This window comes from Pseudonaja textilis, chromosome Z (assembly GCF_049901715.1).
Source record: "Pseudonaja textilis isolate UNSWEBS1 chromosome Z, rPseTex1.2, whole genome shotgun sequence".
In the NCBI taxonomy this organism is placed as follows: Eukaryota; Metazoa; Chordata; class Lepidosauria; order Squamata; family Elapidae; genus Pseudonaja; species Pseudonaja textilis.
Window position 1 is genome coordinate 26,141,942 of NC_142008.1, and position 18,770 is coordinate 26,160,711.

General features: G+C 42.8%; 1 protein-coding gene and 1 long non-coding RNA gene across 8 annotated transcripts in view; one reads left to right on the forward strand and one right to left on the reverse strand.

Moving 5' to 3' along the window:
- DNAJC1 (DnaJ heat shock protein family (Hsp40) member C1) overlaps positions 1–5,392 on the reverse strand; it is a 113,618-nt gene extending 108,226 nt beyond the window's left edge. For all 5 annotated transcript variants that reach the window (XM_087915395.1, XM_087915394.1, XM_087915392.1 and 2 more), the window contains exon 1: positions 5,135–5,392. In XM_087915395.1, the coding sequence (XP_087771521.1) occupies positions 5,135–5,314 (180 nt within the window). In that variant the 5' untranslated portion in view covers positions 5,315–5,392. The remainder of the gene's footprint in view (positions 1–5,134) is intronic.
- A 133-nt stretch (positions 5,393–5,525) lies between these two features.
- The window catches only part of LOC148123945 (uncharacterized), a 100,795-nt gene continuing 87,550 nt past the window's right edge, over positions 5,526–18,770 (forward strand). For 2 of the 3 annotated variants that reach the window (XR_015739928.1, XR_015739926.1), the window contains exon 1: positions 5,804–5,911. This is a non-coding gene — a long non-coding RNA (uncharacterized LOC148123945). Of the gene's footprint in view, positions 5,723–5,803; positions 5,912–18,770 lie in introns of those variants that run through there. The other variant, XR_015739927.1, reaches the window with a different exon arrangement.

Genomic DNA, 18,770 nt, shown 5'->3' on the forward strand with positions numbered 1-18,770 from the left:
CAAGTTCAACTTCTGGTAACTTATTTGGACACAGGTGAAGCAGCAATATGAACGTGGTTTAAGCATAGTCTTCTTGCAGAATATTTTCTGATTTCCCAATTTGATCTGCAACTCTTGGCATTCCAAATGGTTTCTCAACCATGTATTAATCAGAGGCAATCCTGTTCTATGGTCAATGAAATGAGCTCAGTGAACAATGATTATTTATTTAAAATTCAAGATTATTTTTTTACATGTACTGTTCAGAAGTTATTTTACAAATTAAAATATCATTTATAAAGATATTTTCTTTCAGGATAAGCCCAATTTAGATACCTGTCAAGAACTGCTTAGGACAGGATCAAAAACCTCATTTTTAATTACAGTTCCCAATATCCTTGATCACTGGTCATTCTAACTAACTCATGGTAATAAATACTAAATTTCCCAATCCCAGTTTTCCATTCAGGATATCTGAGAGCACTGACTCATCCAGGAAGACCTATTTTTACCCTACAAGGTTCTATGCCTCCTAGGGTTTCTTTATTACAATTTTTTTTAAATGAGCCTTTACCCAATCATCCTGCATAGTAAATCCGGTGAAAGGATATTGGAGAGAGTGCATCCTTCCTCGCTTTCCTTGACCTCTCAGCAGCCTTTGATACCATTGACTATCGTATATTTTTGGGTCGGCTATGAGGTTTGGGGCTGGGTGGCACAGTATGCATTCCTTTCTCAATGCCAGCCCCACTTGGTATTGATAGAGAGTGAGAAATCCAGTTCATGGTCACTCCTTTATGACGTATTGCAAGGGTCAGTATTCTCCCCACTCCTTTTTAAGTCACATTAAAGTCACTGGATAAGATCATTTGTTACCATGGAATAAATTAGCATCAGTATGCTGATTATCTCAACTTTAAATCTCCGGTGACTCAAGAGATCCTGTTGCTGCCCTCTCGTGGGGTCTTTGGGGGTCTGGATGGGGGACAACTAGCTTTGGTTGAACCTTGGTAAAATTGAATGGGATCTAGGAATTTAATATCTTTAGTTCTGGACGGAGTTGCATTGCTCCAGACAGGCTTGGTACATAACTTGGGGATTCTCCTGGGCTTGCAACTCTTGCTCAATGAGCAGATAGCAGCAGAACTTTTGCACAGCTTCGTGTCATGCACTAGTTGTTCTCTTTTCTGGATCAGGAATCCCTGTGCTCAGTCACTCAAGTCCTGATCGTCTGATGCCTGGACTACTAGAACGTGCTTTATATGGGGCTACTCTTGAACAGTATTGGGAAGCTGCAGCTAGCACAGAATTCAATTACATGGACAGTTCTTGGGAGCACAACTTGCCAGTTTGCTTCCAGGCCCAATTGAAATCATTGCCTTTAAAGCTCTTCAGGGCATGGGTCAGATTACCTCAGGAACTATCTCACTGCAGAGTGGCACGCTATGGAACCTGTCAAGGAATTGTGGCTGGTAGGGTCTTTTTCTGCCATAGCTCTCACCCCCGGACAATTGTGTTTCCCAAGATAAAATCTGTATTGACCGTTTTGGCTTTCCAAAAGGAACTGAAAACCTGACCCGGGGCCACAATGGAGGATGTCATTCTGGAGGTGGTTAATGAACTATGGTAAGAGAAGACTCCACCTCCTCCTTAATTTTTAATTAATTTTAGTGTTACTGTTTATTGTTTTAATGTTTTATGTGGTTGCTTTTATTAAATGCCTAAAGTTTCTGCTAGGTATAAAAGTGTGAGAGAGAGAGAAACATCTGTTGCAAATACCGTATTTTCAGGAATGCTTAAAGGTTCACTTACACTCCCCAAAATAAAAAACTGGTAGATAGCTGCACTACAGTCTTTCTGAATGTATGTCCTTCCTGCTATCCAAATGAACAGTCAGAGGGGCTGTAGAAGCAATTGGGGAGGGGGACTATAGGAAATGTGTAACTTTACTCATTTTCCTTTCAGTTAGTATTATGTGCTAGATCACAGATCTGCATCATTACATGTTTTTAAAATTCTACATGAGCCCAAGATAGTGATACACTGATACAGGATGTATTACAAAAATATTATACTATCAATATTAAAATATTGCTTGTGAATTGTGTTTGGCACTCTCCTGGTCTTTTATATTTTTTGATTAATCATTTTGTTTTGAATGTTGTTTATATATTTATACAGTTTTCTCTTATAAGGCAGTCAGAGTCATATAGGTAAGATGAGAGACTATACAGATTGAATGGAATAAATAATATGGAATTATACAAAACAAAAATTAGAAAAGATTGCTGAAAAGTTGCTATAACTGCACCGCATATTGATTCCTAAAGGTATTTAAATCCATCCACCTGAATCTAATACTAAGTAGTTTTCTTTACCATATCATGTATGAATTGGGTGGTCACAGAAATCTAGTAAATAAATTTATACATAAATCTCACTGCATAAAGCAAGCACGTCTATTTCTAAACCTGAAGAAAATTGTACAGCAATGTCCATATAAATTCATATGACTCCATTTCCCACTTACAAAGATTTATGGTCATTTAATTGTACAATAGTAAGGAAACAGACACATTTAGGGACATTTTAATTTAAAGCACATTTTCAAAAATAGGATCTGAACAATTCAACAAAATGCAAAATGAAATAAACGAAGATTTAAAATGAACCCTTGTAAGATAGCATGGCTGTGAGTTGCTCCCGTTGTATACAGGAGTTTATCATCTTTGGTCCTGGATGGGTGACTCTATTCTAGACAGAACATAACATGGAAGTCCTTTTAGACTCATGACTCCTGCTTGAAAAGCAGGTGGCAACTGAGACTAGGAGGGCCTTTGCCCATTTCCGTGTTGTGCACCAATTATACCCCTTCCTGGACAGGAAGGCCTTCTATTTGGTCACTCATTCCCTGGTTATCTTCCAATTAGACTATTGCGATGTGCTACACATGAGGCTACTCTTGAAAAGTATCTGGAAGCGTCAACCGGTGCAGAATGTAGCCACACAAGCCATATTGGGTGCCCAAAGAAGGACATGGATAACACCTTACATGGGGGATTCAGAGGCCCACAATACCGTGGGGCTGGCTAGTCCCAGTAGAATTCCCCCTCATAAACAAATTCCTTTATTTTCTTTGTAATGATGAAATATCACATATTTAAAGTAGCAAAACAATTACTTAACCACTAAAAAGGTTTTTAGAAAGAAAAGGGAAAGAGAATAAATGTTATATTTTAATTCAGTTTTTGATTAAGTTTAATGGTAATCTGCCAAGAATTCCAGTTTCATACTACTACTTCATATGATAAAATTTACTTAAAAATCCTAATTTAAACAATAGAAACTGGCAGTTTTCACAAATTGGCATAGTGTTTGGATGAAGCTTTTCCTAACCCCTTCTCTAAGAAATATCAACATAACAAATCTTTTTCAGAGCAATAAACCCAAACTTCAACACTATTTAGTTAATCCTTAATCCTTTTAACTTTCAGTTTCACCACCAACTAATCAGGTCCAAAGCTTTCACATTTGCTATGTATTTATTTATATCCAATTTTCAGGCTATGGTAACCTGTAGTCAAAGTAAACAAAACAGCAGAATATCAAATCAAAAATAAAATCAATGAAACCATATCCAAACAATCAGCAACAATTGCACTATGTATGAAAGCCAGGTATGGAAACAAAAAAAATCATTAAATCTAATATCAAGGACTTCAAAACAGAAGACAACTTTGAACAAGAAATTCTAGATAGTTTCAAAACAGGATAACAGGAAAGGCATTAGGTCCACGTTTCATTTAATAGTTCGGGAGACCAGCCTTCGAAGTTATTCTCAGTGGATGGGCAGGTTATAAACTTAAAGACACTAACAAGCTTGCTCCACAAATATTAATATAATTAATAATATTATTCCTCTCCCCCTTTGCTAACAGTGAGCAGAGTCATTCAAAAATAAGCATATCAACTTTGTTTATGTTTTATATTACTATGTTATTGTACTTCATTATATTGTGTAAACTGCAGAAACTCCAGTGATGTATAAATAAAATTGTGGGATAATATACGAAAGGGGTAAGTGGAGACAGCTACACTTTGACGTGTATGTAAAAATGGCAAAACTGATATAGATAGTCTTCAATTTACAACAGTCCATTTTGTGATCATTCAAAGTTACAATGGCACTGAAAAAAGTGATTTATTACTGTTTTTTAGTTATGATCCTTTCAGCATCCTCATGACCATGTGATCAAAACTCAGATGCTTGATTACTGGTTCATATTTATGACTGCTGCTATTTCCCAAGGTAATGTGATCACCTTTTGCGACTTTCTGACAAGCAAAGTCAACTGGGAAGCCAGATTCACTTAACAACCAGGTTACTAAGTAATGAACTGCAGTCATTCACTTAATAATTGTAGCAAGAAAGGTCATAAAATGGGACAATACTCACTTAACAAATGTCTTGTTTAACAACAAAAATATTGGGCTCAATTGTGGTCCTAACTCAAGGTCAACACTGTATTTGGTCCCAGTATTCAAAAAAAAGTGATAAAGCTGCATTTAGTAATACCAGCAATACCACTGAAAGTTTGAATAGTAAGAAATCAATTAAACCAGAGTATACAGAATATCAGAAGAGGCAGAATAGTGTGAATGGAAACGTAAATAGGAAAAAAAAAACCACGATGCCTTCCTACTAAACCAGCTGCCTTCAAACTTGACAGCTTTAAGACTTGTGGACTTCAAGTCCCAGAATTCTTCCTCCAGTCATGTTAACTCAGGAATTCTGGGAGTTGAAGTCCACAAAGTCTTAAACTTGCCGAGTTTGAAGACCCTTGTACTAAACACTGGCCTTCTTCAATCCAACACCTTTCAGTAGTGTTCAGCTATAGGGTGGGGCACATGAGCTTCGAAAAGTTTCAGAAGACTTATTGTTGAGCTTGTTAAAAAGCAACTTTAAAGATCCCACTCTGTTACAGGAAACCACAGACTTGTGGTCTAATACCAGAGACATTGCAGGCCATGTCCCGCGGAGAAGCCCCAGAACCCGCTTTGGTCTCTCCAGTGCCTCTAGGCGCCCCGGGATTCGAAGGAACTTCCAAGGCCCAGCCTAAAGCCACGAATAGCCTAGACACGCTTCTCTCTTCACCTGCTCAACGCCGAGGAAAGCATAGAAGTTTTGCGGGACTTCCTCCACGAGGTCGAAGAGCTCCAAGTCGCCGCTCTCCCAGGCGAAGGCGAGTGGTACGAGCAAACCAAGCACCACCAGCTGCAGCCAATGCAACCCCGTCCAGGGGCGCGCACGGCAGCCCAGAGGATTCTCCCGCATCCTCGATCCTAGGCTGAGTTTAACCCAGAGCAGCTGCTACTGCTGCGCTGCAGCTACACAACACAACCCGGCAGACGTGGCCAGAAAGGAGGCTGCCTTACGCATGCTCCGCTCGCCACGCCGGTTCTGCTCCTCCCTCTGTGAGTCCCACGAGGGAGAACCAGGACGGGTCCGGCCAATGGGCGATCGCTATACGGTGCGTCATGAAGCTGAACAACCACAAGACTCGGGAAGAGGCCTGGAAAGAGGCTGTCGTTTGGCTGGCCAGGCTGGGAGAAAAGGAAGGTACTGGGGCGGTGGTCGGAAGTGAGGCCTCCGGGGTGGTAAACTAAACTGACCCTGTAGTGAAGGGTCAGTCTACTGGAAGTCGCATGAGATAACTTGCTGGATTCTCTGTTCTACTTGCACGTACGTATTCGATCCTGGAAAAGTTCTGGGTAACCATTTCATGAACCCGATGAAGTTAAAGCTTATGATTTTCAATAATCTGTTAGTCTGAAATATGTTACCAGAAAGATGAGAATCTCGGAGAAATAATGTGGCAGATACCTGGAATGCTGCTGGAGAAGGATTTGTTTCAAGTCTGACCCAACATTGGTAAGAGTTCTTCAGCTACACAGTGACAATTTAAGAGGCAAAAATAAATATTTTGCTGTCCCAATTGCATCATAAGTGTTATCCAGAAACCTTTTATAAGGTGACTTGGTGAAGATCTTCACCAAGCCATATGAAAGTCTGCTGTAAAAACTTTTTTTTGCCACATTAGGTGGGCAAAATCACTCAGAATCCAGATAAGCTGACCTCCAACTTTTGAAATGAGCTGGTATATTGAGCCCATTGTTGAACATAGCCTTCTGCAGTGTGGATTGTATCCTTCCTTGAAGCCATGATTGATTAAAGCCATCTGTGAGATGAGAGAAGGTTGGATATGAGCAACAAACAAGTCAAAAATTCTAGTGAACTGTAAGAATTTATACACTTTGTTATCCAAAGCTCTGGAAGTCCTCAGTTAACCACCACTCATTCAGTGATCATTCAGTTTGAAATTATAACTACCCAACAAGTTATGGTTATGATTGGTCTTGGAAGTTCTGGCCATCCCAGCACCCCTTGGTCAAATAACCATATGATAGTAATGGCCACTTGGCAACCAGCAACTAGCTGCAACATCTTGCAGTCCTGTGATCTCTATTTGTGACCTTCCCTGTTGGCTTGCCACAAGCAAAGTCAAACTGGCATGCAAGGTTTCAAATTGGTTGTTAAGTCTGTGTACCCTCCGGAACGTTGTTGTGCTTACACCATGCCACTACAGCCACTCATGGTATTCTCCACAGCCATCTGTGCACCTTCATTCACCCTCCACCCAACAGCAGCCATCCCAAGACTCATTGTACTTATGACTTCCCATGCGCATAACCTCTCTCACCCAGCAAGAACCACTTCAAACCCCACCATAGCTATGTAGCATCTTCCTGGCCATTGTACTAACCCCCTCACTCCCTTTGCCGCCCAGCAGGAGTACCTGCCTGCTGGCTTGCTTGCAAGGTATCTGAGACTTACAACTTCCTCTTGGTTTCCCTACTAATTTTGGTTTTAGAAACTGGCAGGACTTTGCAAAGAGGTGCACGTTTAACACTAGCAATGGGAACTACAGGAATTGTGGTCATGTGACATTACAGATTACAACCGCATAATTTAGCGATAGAAATTACCATTTTAATTGCATTGTAACTCAAGAACTCTCTAATCTCAAATAAGGAATCAAACCTAATGTCTACCTTTTGTGACCAAAGAAATTGCAGTGTTCCACAGTTTTCCCAACCAGTTTCCAATAAACAAAATCAATGAGGAATCCAGGAAGGCAGATCACAAGTCACTCCAATAAGTCACTCATACCCCCACCCATTCAGCAACAACTATCTTTTACCTTCTGCTTCTGTGAATAGCTGCCCTCCATCCACATACTTTCCCTTGTTCAGTGGAAGGCAACCCTGCTCTCACACCAAAATTCACCAATCCCCCAGTACTTGCCTTCACTTGATAGCAGTCACATACCTGCCCACCAGCCTCCATATGAACTGCCTTCCCACTGATTTTGCTTTTTGGAAGCCAATAGGAAACTGAAGGGAGGGTCTCACTTAGCGACTCGTGATCCTTGCTTAACAATAACAAACAGGAATGCCAGGATTTCCATTATTAAGCAATGTGATTGTAGGAGAGGAGAGGTCAAATGCATCATCAGTCATGAGACTCTGCACACCTCAAGAGATCTAAGTACAGCCTAATTTAAATCTTAACACCTAATAATTTCCCTCGATTATTAGTAGCTCAGATTCTTGTACACAGCTTAAGCTTGCAATAAATCTTTATACTCATTTAAACTGCCTGAATCTCCTGATTTCACTGGTGCTCGACATTGCTCACCTTCACCAAAAATTTTCACAAGCTCCGAAATACCCTAGCCATGATCTCAGATCCCAACGCTGCAGCAATAGCAGACAAACAGACCTCCAGTCTATCAGCAAATGCCAGGACAGCACTGAAAACAAAATCAGGAATCTTGCAGACAATTTTCAACAAATGTTGCAGCAAATACAGATTCAGACTCAACAAGACATTCCTCTGAAACTACAACCACCTGCTCTACCTATCTAGTCATAACTGCCTATTCCTACCGCACTCATCCCCAAGTGTGCTGTCCAGACAGTTTAGAGTTAATGGGATTTGGGATAGTTAGTTAGGATTTGAGAACTGTCTCCTTAAGGAAATGTATCATGGTAAATGTAGTTAAGGTATCCTGGGAAATGTAGTCCATGTCATGTGGTCACATCTGTAATCCTGATTGGTCACTAAATTGACCCTTGTTGGGTTGAGGGAGGCTCCCTCACTCTTGCTTGAAGCCATTACAATGCAGCCGCTTCAGTCATCATCATGGGGATGAGAGTTTATTATCTTTCTACACCACAATTCAGATATGCAAAGGATTAGACATTAAGAAGAACCTCATCATAAATGTGAGTTTACAGGATGCCTGATGAACCAATAAAAAAGACTTTGTATGGATGCTTTGTGGAGTTGATCTGTCTGCTTTATGCCATCCAAATATTAATATGCAGAACACCAAGTCTACCTCAGCGAAGCTCTTACTTGGAAAATCAACACAACTAGGTGGCCATTTTCTTAAGGTTTTGTGAAGGAATAAAGTGGAACAACAACTGATGACCTCCTCCTACTGGTCCACAATAGAAAGCGTCCTCACATATTACATTACGGAGTGGTATGCTGGCTTGACAGCCGTGGATAGAAAGACATTACAGAGGGTGGTGAGTACAGCAAAAACATCATGGGCTGTTCCCTGATACCACTAAATGACATCGCTCGGGCTCGCTGCCTTAGAAGAGTGAGGAAAATTCTCAGGGACAACTCACATTTTGGTCAGCACTTCTTCACTCTCCTACCATCATTGGGCGGGGTGTGTGCTCGAAGGGAGGCTCAGCCAATTTCATTGTACATACGTTGTATTCTGACAATAAAGATTCCACAAAGATTCACTGGTGAGCCTGATCAGATGAGAACATTCCTAGTGTGATGTGTTCATCAGCACCCAACCTGGGGAATATCCAACAGACAGTTCAAAAGTTTCCCTCATTCTCATTCTTTTCATTGACTTTGCTGCCAAATGGGCACTTCCACTGATTGAAACCAACAATCCCACCCTAGATAGTTAACCAAACTTTCTCACTAGATTTAGAGAGTATTTTTGACTCTTTTCAGAAAGAAACTGCCAGACAACACATTTTCCAATTCCATCAGGGCAACAACTTTGTGATAGCATACATTGAAGATTTCAAGATAATTGCAGAAGATCTGGATTGGAATGAGACAGCCTTAAGAGCATAATTCAAGAAGGAGCTTAACAAGGCCATAATCATACAACAAGGTATTCTCAAGGGTCTACCAAACCTCTAATAGCCACTACAGCAATTGTGTCTTGTGTTGTGGCCCATCAGTGGTCAGTAGAGCTGGCAGCAGATTCGGACAGTGAGGTTGGGGAGGAACATGGGCCAGTCCTGGACTCTAGGGAAGACTCTGATGAGTGCTCTGCATTGGAGGCAAAGATGGGGCCAGGGCCATCTGACAGTTATCAGCTGCCTTTGGAGTCAGACATCAGTGAAGCAGAAGAATAGCTGGAGCCTGTTCCCAGTGTGCGCTCGCACAAAGCTGCCAGAAGAAGGGAACAGCTAAGGAATAAGGGTCAATGGGAGTAAAGCCACAGGTGGACGGTGAATGACCCTTCCCACAGGGAATAAAAGAGGAGTGAAAGGAGAGAAGTTTTGCAGGAGACAGTTCATTTGGGTGAAGATCTGTCCCTGCATTCTTGCCAAGTATTGCCTGCTACAGTGTGGCACCTGAAAGATATTGGCCTGGCAACTCTCCAAGCCTGATAAAGGTCTGTAATTGTGAAATATCTTGAAAGACTGTTGACCGGGACTTTGCTGGAGAGGAATTCACTGTAAACTAAATAAAAGGGGTTTATCGGGATAAGGAGTCAGCTTCGTGCTGTTGGGGAAGCCTAGGTCACATTTTGATTCACAGAACTTAAAGCATTTTTTTGCAGCCCCAGTCAACCGCTTCCAAAGTTGACTTCCTCTGTCATTACCTCTAGCCTCCTTACCTCTTGATTTGGACACTTAAGAGCTGATGCAAATCGGAGCAGCCAGAAAAGCCCTAGAAGCTGAAAAACAGCAACGGCACAGAGAGGTTGCCCTCTGTTTCTACTTCAGAGAGCCTGGCCACATGGTCAAGAATTGCTCTACTAAACTTCCCAGGAAAGGCAACTGACAGACTAGCAATATCTCCACTACTCACCAACTGGACATGTCCCAAGGGGAGACAAATGTCCTCCCTCCATGAGCTCATGGGGACTATCCAAACACCTAACAGAGCTCAATTACCTTCAAACTCAGGTACATAAATAAAATTTGATTCTATCCTGACACTTTCCAGTGGTCAGGAAACTACCATCCCTGTTTTGATAGAATTTGGTTCAACCTCTGACTTTGTAAGTCTAGCCACACCCAAAAAGATTAAGATTAAGATCTCCATGGTTTCCCTGAAGTGTCCATTGCCAGTGATGGCCAAATGTTAAAAGTGGGCCCCATTACTGCCACAGTGCCTTTGAAGTTAACAAAATGGCATTCTGAAGAGTTAACCCTCTTCGTAGCTGAACACATTGATCTTCCACTAGTGCTGGGAACCCCTTTGGTTACAACATGATGACCACACTATTGAGGTGGAAAGACTAATCTATTGCCTTTGGAAATCCTGAATGCCTTTTTCATTGCAATCGGCCCTCCAAAGTCTCTCATCAGCCTTCTCTAAAGGTTCACAGAGAGACTCCCAATCTACCAACTAAATATGCAGACTTTGCTGATGTTTTCAGAGAGGAGGAAGCCTGGGCCCTCCACATATAGACTACAATTGCACCATAAATCTGGTCCCTGGCACTAAAATTCACACCAAAAAAACAATACTCAATGTTTACTATAGGTAGTTTTCAATTTACAACAGTTCATTTAGGGACCGTTCAAAGTTATAAAGGCACTGCAAAAAGTGACAGTTTTTCACACAACAGTTTTTGCAACATCTCCATGATCATATGATCAAAATTCAGATGTTTAGCAGCTGGTCCATGTTTATGACAGTTGCAGTGTCCTGGGGTCATGTGATCACCTTTTGTGATCTGACAAAATCAATGGAAAAACCAGATTCACTTAACCATGTTATTTAATAACTGCAGTGATTCACTTAACAACTATCACAAGAAATATTAAATGGATCAAAACTCATTTAACAAGTGTTTCACTTAGCAACATAATTTTGGGGGTCTATTGTCATAACTCAAGGACTACTTGTACAGAATTAGTAACTTTAAAACAATATTTGGACTCTTTAATTTGCAAAAGATACTTCCAGCTTCCTGCCTTGGCTCCCACCTTCATACCCAAGAAGTAAGACCCCAGTGAGTCAAATAACAATTGAGAACTTCCTCCCACTGAGAGTGGTCCATGATTACAAGGCTTTAAATGTAATGATCTCACCATAAGAGACAATTATCCACTGCTGTTAATTCCAGACCTATTAGATAGACTGCAGAAAGCAAGCATTTTTCTAAGACTGGAGCTCTGCAATGCTTCCAACCTCACTCAAATCAAAGAAGGCCATGAATACTTAACCTGCTGTGACACCAGATACAGCAAATTTGAATACATAGTGCTGCCTTTTAGACTATGTAATGTCCAAGCCATATTTTCCAGATTCATAAATCAAATATTTGCAGATTTACAAGATAAATTTGTTGTCTTATATTTAGATATATTAATCTACTCTGAGAATGAAGCTCAGCACACAGACCACTTGTGTACAGTCCTCATTAGGCTAAGAGATAACCACCTCTTTGCCAAGCCAGAAAAGTGTGCCTTTGATATGCAGCAATTTCTTGAGCTATCATAATTTCACAAGAGGCATTCAGTTGGATCCCAAAAGATCCAAACTGTACTAGACTGGCAAGCTCCTCACACAGCCAAAGATAGCTAATGCTTCTGGGTTTTTGCTACTTTCTACAGAAAATTTATACCAGGCTTTGCTCATAAAGCCACACCACTGATGCAACTGATGAAGAAGGGAGTTATACTTGCTTGGATCTCTCCAGTCAATCAGCATTTGAAGAGTTAAAGCAGCTCTTTGCTTGCCATCTCCTCCTTCAGCACCCAAAGAAATTTATTGTCCAAACCAATGCCTCAGATGTTGCCATTACAGCTGTTCTTTTATAGGAGGGGAACACAAAAGATAGCCTCTTGCCCTGTCCCTTCTTCTCCAGAGCCCTGACTGTCCAGAACACAATTATGATATCTTTAATAAATAATCCCTTGCAAATAAATCAGCATCCCAATACTGGAGAAACTTCCTAGAAGGCATTTTCTTTCTAACAGAAGTCACTACTGACCACAAGAATCTACACATCCTGCAAAAATCCAAGCTATTTTCACTCAGACAAACAAACGGAGCCAATTCTCACATTTTGATTTTTATGTTAAATATGTCCCAGGCTCCAAGAACTTAATGCCAGATGTGCTCTCTTACAAACCATAATATTCCCTTGTTCAAGAGACTCCAAAAACAATAAAACCCCACAACCTTTCAATTTCCAGCTCCACCAATCACTACCAACCACTGGGAGGTTGGGAGCTCTTTAATTGCACCAGGATTTAGTTACAAAGATAAAGACACAGCAACAACTAGGTTGCTTCTCATAGACCAGGATAGATTACTTCAAGGAGTCCCCCAGCAGGTACTATAAATCTGTTTGCAGGTGTCCTGAAACACAAGGGCAGAATAATAGTTTCCCCCATGCAGGGAAGAAGTACTATAATTTTGCCATGATAATCAAATGGTTGGGCATGGCAGTTGTTCAAAATCCTGCACAGAACATTGAGGGACTTTGGTGGCCTAAGATGGCTACAGGCATCAAAGAATATGGGATATCTCTTGCCACACATCCAGGTGGGCCAAACCCCTCTAACAGAAGCCTAATGGACTTTTGCAGCCAGTGCCTATGCCCCCTCCAATCTTTGTCATACAATCTCTTTGGATTTAGGAGAACCCTCCCCCCGTACTACCTCCCACATTTCTAGGTTCTATCATATCACAAGACCTAAAATGGACACCTAACATCAAAACGTTGTCAAAACACAACAAAGAATGTTCTTTCTGTGTCAACTCAGAAAGCCCAAGGAGCTGCTGATACAGAGGAATTATTGTGTCTGTCATCTGCACCTCTATAACTGTTGGTTTGGCTCTGCAACCCAACAAGACAGACACAGACTTCAATGGATAATTAGAACTGCAGAAAAAAAACAATTGCTACCAACCTGCCTTCCATTGAGGACCTGTATACTGCATGAGTCAAAAAGAGGGATACGAAAATATTTACAGCCCCCCACAACTTGGACATAAACTGTTTCAACTTCTACCCTCAAAATTATGCTATAGAGCACTGCACACCAGATACAAGAACAGTTTTTTCCAAACGCCATCACTCCGCTAAACAAATAATTCCCACAACACTTTTCCAATTATTTACTAAGTCTGCATTACTATCACTATTAATTTTTTCATCACTCCTATCACCCATCCCCTCCCACTTGTGACTGTATGACTGTAACTTCGTTGCCTGTACCCTTATGATTTTTATTGACTGTTTCCTAGTATGATTTGATTGCCTATTTGAACCTTATGATTATATTAAGTGTTATACCTTATGATTCTTGAGGAATGTATCTTCTCCCATGAGCTACTCAGAGTATCCAGTAGTGGGAAGTGCTTCAGTCTCTGCTTATCTAGGCTGGGCTTAATTTGTGGAACGCTCCTCCTCCACAGGACTCCTCCCCAGCGTTCCCCAGTTTTTGGCTCAGCCTCAAGAGAAATAGGCAGTGCTTCTCGTTAATCCTTGGCCGAAACAGGATAATTCTCTTTAAGGTTTGCAGATAGTCAATTGTTCCTGTCTTACCGACACTGCCCTTGCCATCTGGCCACCGGGGATCACATTATCAGGAAGTGCTCCTTGCGCTCCTAAGTGCAGGGAGGCTTCGATTTCATTTCGCACCCCCAACCGCTAGCCCTACCCTTGCCATTACGATCGCCGAGCCGCTTTATCATTTAAATGGCGAGGCTTTTTTTCTCTCGCTCTCTCCTGAGTCGTATCGCAGTTTCTTTTTTCCCCCAAGAACGCTATTTAGGGGTGGAGGTGTAATTGCCTTGTTATTTCACCCCTCCCTGCCAGTTTAGCCCTAAGGGAAGGCTGTTGGAGCTTATCTCTTTTTCTCAGTGGGAGATTGCTGCTGGCGCGCACACCACAAATAACGTCCGGCCACCATTTTTTTTACTGTAAAGGGACCGCGTGGCCACGTTAAGTGCTAATTCAATAGACTGTGTAAGGTAATCCTTGAAGGGGTTTTTTTAAACAAAATACCCCAAGGAATCATTACAACTTGTTTCTAACATATTTGAAGCTTTTGTTAATTTGTGTTGTTGGCTGAACCCTCACAGTTCTCCCTATTCAGTGGCACAACAGTGAGCACCTAGGCCAGCATCCGCCTGTGCAGGAAAGCTGTTGAAGGCCTGTAAGTGATAATTTGGCCTGCTAGGCATTCTCAATTTGGCTGATTGGGACATCCAAATTTGATATATATTTGCATACCCATATGCTTTGATAATGTTAATCTTACCAATATAATAATACTTGCAATTTCATAACAATAATAATTATTTGTTGAGATACTACTCAATTTTGAAGCAGATATCCATATTAAAAAAGGGAATTTGATTTCAGGGCACCCTGTCCATTCTTGGCCAGGTCCCTGGGCGCGCCAACTGCCTACACAATATAGCATTAAATAACAAGCGTACTGGTCCTTCCACAATCACAATGGCAGGGAGTAGTGGTTCACACTCCTCAACTTCAAGGGGCAAGTCCAAATCTCAACACAATCCTAAGCAAAAAAAAAGGGATTTCTAAGGCATCACAAAAGGATGCCAACAGGCACCCATAAGGCACTGGAGAAACAAATAGATAAGTGCATACGGGAGGCACACAGGACCTCTCGAGCCTTCTCACCCCACAGTCCAGAGCCATCCTCCTCTTTCCTCCCTCCTACCCCACTAGATCTCTCCCTCTCATCCAGGCGCAGTGTGGTTCCCCGAGTCAACAGGCCCAGTCAGCTCAATCACCAACCATGCGAAGAATGCCCAAAGCAACGTTCACACCAACGGCTGCCTGTTTTTGACAGGAACTATCTCATCCAGACGATGTGCCAGAGCGAATGAAGACCTGGATGGAGATGGCTATCCATCAGGAAATCGCAGCAGGCCTGCAACATGCGGTTCTAACCAGGGATCATCCCGCACCCACTGAGTATGATTCGCAATCCATTGGGTCATTGGCCAAGTCAGAGCTACACTATACCCAGGTAGAGTGTCAAGGGGGTATGTTCCTACAGGAGCCGCAGGAGGAGGAGCAGGAGGAGGATGCGGAAGAGGTGGAACACATTGAGCACATGGACCAGAGTGAATCAGAATCAATGCATGATACTGACCCGGCCATGTCAGAAGCAGACCCCTTAGAAAGGGGGATGTCTGAGGATGAGGGCCTCATTCCCGACCAATCTGTATTTACAGGCTTGTTCTGGCCACAACTTTTCAAATCTCTATTGTTCAAGGCCAAAAACACTGCGTGACTGGACGAGCCGGCCCCTTCTACCATTCCAACTCCGTCAGACAAGGGACCAGAGGATCTCATTTTCACCCAACCTGTAGTTGAGGCAATCCCTCAACTGTTTGCAGACCTGGTACAGAAACAGTGGGCTTCTGCAGCAGTGTACCTGGCCCCCACTGGTTACAACAGGACATTCTTTAATTTGGCCCCAGATTTCTTAAAATTGTTGAATACTTTTGAGGTAGACAAACCCATTGTGGGATTAGGATCCTCGTCCTCCATTCCCAGTGAGGCGCTGGAGACATTAAAGCTGGAGGACAAACGGGCTGAGCTAGCCCTACGCAGGGCCCATCAGTCTGATGCGTGGGCCATCAGAGCGACCACTTCCTTCTTTACCTGTTCTTCCCTTAGATGGCTCAGGCTATTACGGGAGCATGTCCCCAATTCCAACACTAGAGCACACCAAGACATTGCAAAGCTTATAGCAGCCGCCAAATTCTCAGCTGACGCAACCTTTCATGCAGTTAAGTTTTCAGCCAGAGCCATCACTTCACATGTCACAGCGCGACGCTTGCTATGGTTAAAGAATTGGCAAGTGGATATTAAACATAAATGCAAGCTCGCTTCATCTTCTCTAGCGGGAGACAGACTGTTTGGCCCTTCCCTCGATCTGCTACTCATCGAGACTCAAAACAAAAAGAAAATTTTACCCTCCCTTTTTTGGAAGTCAGACCCTAGAAACCCTCAGTCCTTTCGGAGGGGATCCTTTCAGTCCTTTTATCAGGGGTCATTCTCAACCAAAACCAGAGACCCCCACCTTTCTGACCAGGGCAACAGCCAGAGAGGTCAGACTTTGGGGATAGGAACAGAAGGGGTGGCCAACCCAAGAAATCCTTCCGAGGAGTGGGAAATAGATTTTTCTGGCATCCAAGATAACCCCATGGACCCTGCTCCCATTGGCGGCCGCCTTAAATTATTCCCAGACCAATGGGACTCCTCAACGTCTGATTCCTGGATCAGAGACACGATCAGATTCGGCCTCGCACTGGCGTTTCAGTCCGCTCCCCCAGGCTTCTTTATGTCATGCCCTCTTTCCAGAGATACAGTTAAACGAAATCTTATGGAAACAGCTATTCAGCACCTACTGGACATATGAGCCATCCAACCAGTAGCTACCGACCAAGGAGGGCAAGGTTTCTATTCACATCTTTTCATTGTTCCCAAAAGTTCAGGGGGGTGGAGAGCAATCTTGGATTTGAAACGCCTTAATCAATTTTTAGTATATCGCAAATTTAAAATGCACACTCTACAATCTATCTTACTTGGTATCAGAAAAGGTGACATCCTTACATCTATAGATCTGATGGAGGCATACTTACATATTCCAATTCAGCCTTCCCACTATAAATTTTTATGATTCTGTTATAATAATCTCCATTTTGAATATGTGGCTCTTCCCTTCAGACTAGCCTCTGCCCCCAGGACCTTCACAAAGGTTCTCACAACCCTCGCTGCTCATCTCCGGGGTGTCCCCATACGACTGCAGTGTTACCTCGATGATATCTTAATTTTGTCATCAATCAGTCAGACCACATTACACTCCCTACAACTACATGGGTTCTCAATCAAGTGGGAAAAGAGTCATTTAACACCTTTGACTTGATTAATCCATCTGGGGGCAGTCATAGATACAGTGAAGGCAAAGTTTTCCTGTCACCAGATAGACAAAACAGCATTCATCAATTAGTTAAGGAGGTCAGGGTTCATAGGAGGTTGTCCCTAGCTGATCTATCAAAATTGTTAGGCAAAATGATCTCATGTACATCTATTATTCCTTGGGCACGGCTCCACACTAGATCCCTCCAGTGGTTCTTGCTCCCGTACCAGCGATCCAGCCGAAGCAGTACAAATACAAGGTCAAAGTTCCTTCACAGGTCCCCATATCTCTCCTCTGGTGGACCAGACCAGCCATAAACAGATGCCTATTCAAAGAGCCCCACAGACTTACCATCACTACCAATGCCAGCCTGATTGGATCGGGAGCACACTTTCAATCGCTCACAGCCCAAGGCCACTGGTCCTCCATAGAATGATCGAGCAGCATAAACTGGCTGGAGCTTCGAGCAGTACACCTGGCTCTCCGCAGCTTCCTTCCACAGGTACACAATCAACACATATTAATATTGACTGACAATGTAACCGTGAAAGCTCACATAAACAAACAGGGGGGAACTCAGTTGAAACACCTCTTGCGAGAAGTGGAGCGTTTGTGTCGTTGGGCAGAGAGCAACCTGATTTCCATCAGAGCAGAACACATTTCAGGACTGTCGAATACACAGGCAGATTGGTTAAGCAGGGCCATGATAGATCCATCAGAGTGGTGCCTTCATCCGACCCTCTTTCAAGAGGTGGTCAGGACATTTGGGCAGCCAGTAGTAGACCTGTTCGCTTCCCCCCTCAATGCTCAGCTCCCAAGATTTCTTTCCAGATACCCCTTGCAAGGAATAGAGAATTTCAATGCGCTCCATTGCTGTTGGCCCCTGGGGCTTCTGTACGCATTCCCACCACTTCCATTGATCCCCAAGGTCATCCAGAAGCTGCTCGACGAGAGGGCGGAACTGCTTCTAGTAGCTCCCTACCTGCCCAGATGGTCATGGTTTGCAGACCTCCGCAGTCTATCTGTATCACCACCATGGAGAATTCGTCTAGACAGGGTCTTGTTAACCCAAGGACCCCTTCAACATCCGGACCCTCAATGGTTGCACCTGACCGTCTGGAGGTGGAGCGGAGTCGTCTGAAGAGCGAAAAGTTTTCCAACAAAGTTATCGCCACCATCCAAGCTGCCAGACACCCCTCAACAACTCGCATCTACAATGCCACGTGGTCCAGTTTGTGCAAATGGTGTACCAAGTCTCAAATTGATCCCATTTATCCATCTGTGGCTCTGATTCTAGAGTTCTTACAAGAGGGGCTTGACGGGTTTATCACCTAATATGTTGAAAAGACAAGTGGCGGCCTTGGCGTCAGTCACTTATGAAGGTCTCCTATCTCTTTCCCATCATCCACGCATACAGTGTTTCTTTTGAGGAGCCACAAACTTATACCCACCAACGGTTCACCATTATCCCACTTGGGACCTTAATAAGGTCCTTCTTGCACTCACTAAGTGCCCTTTCGAGCCTT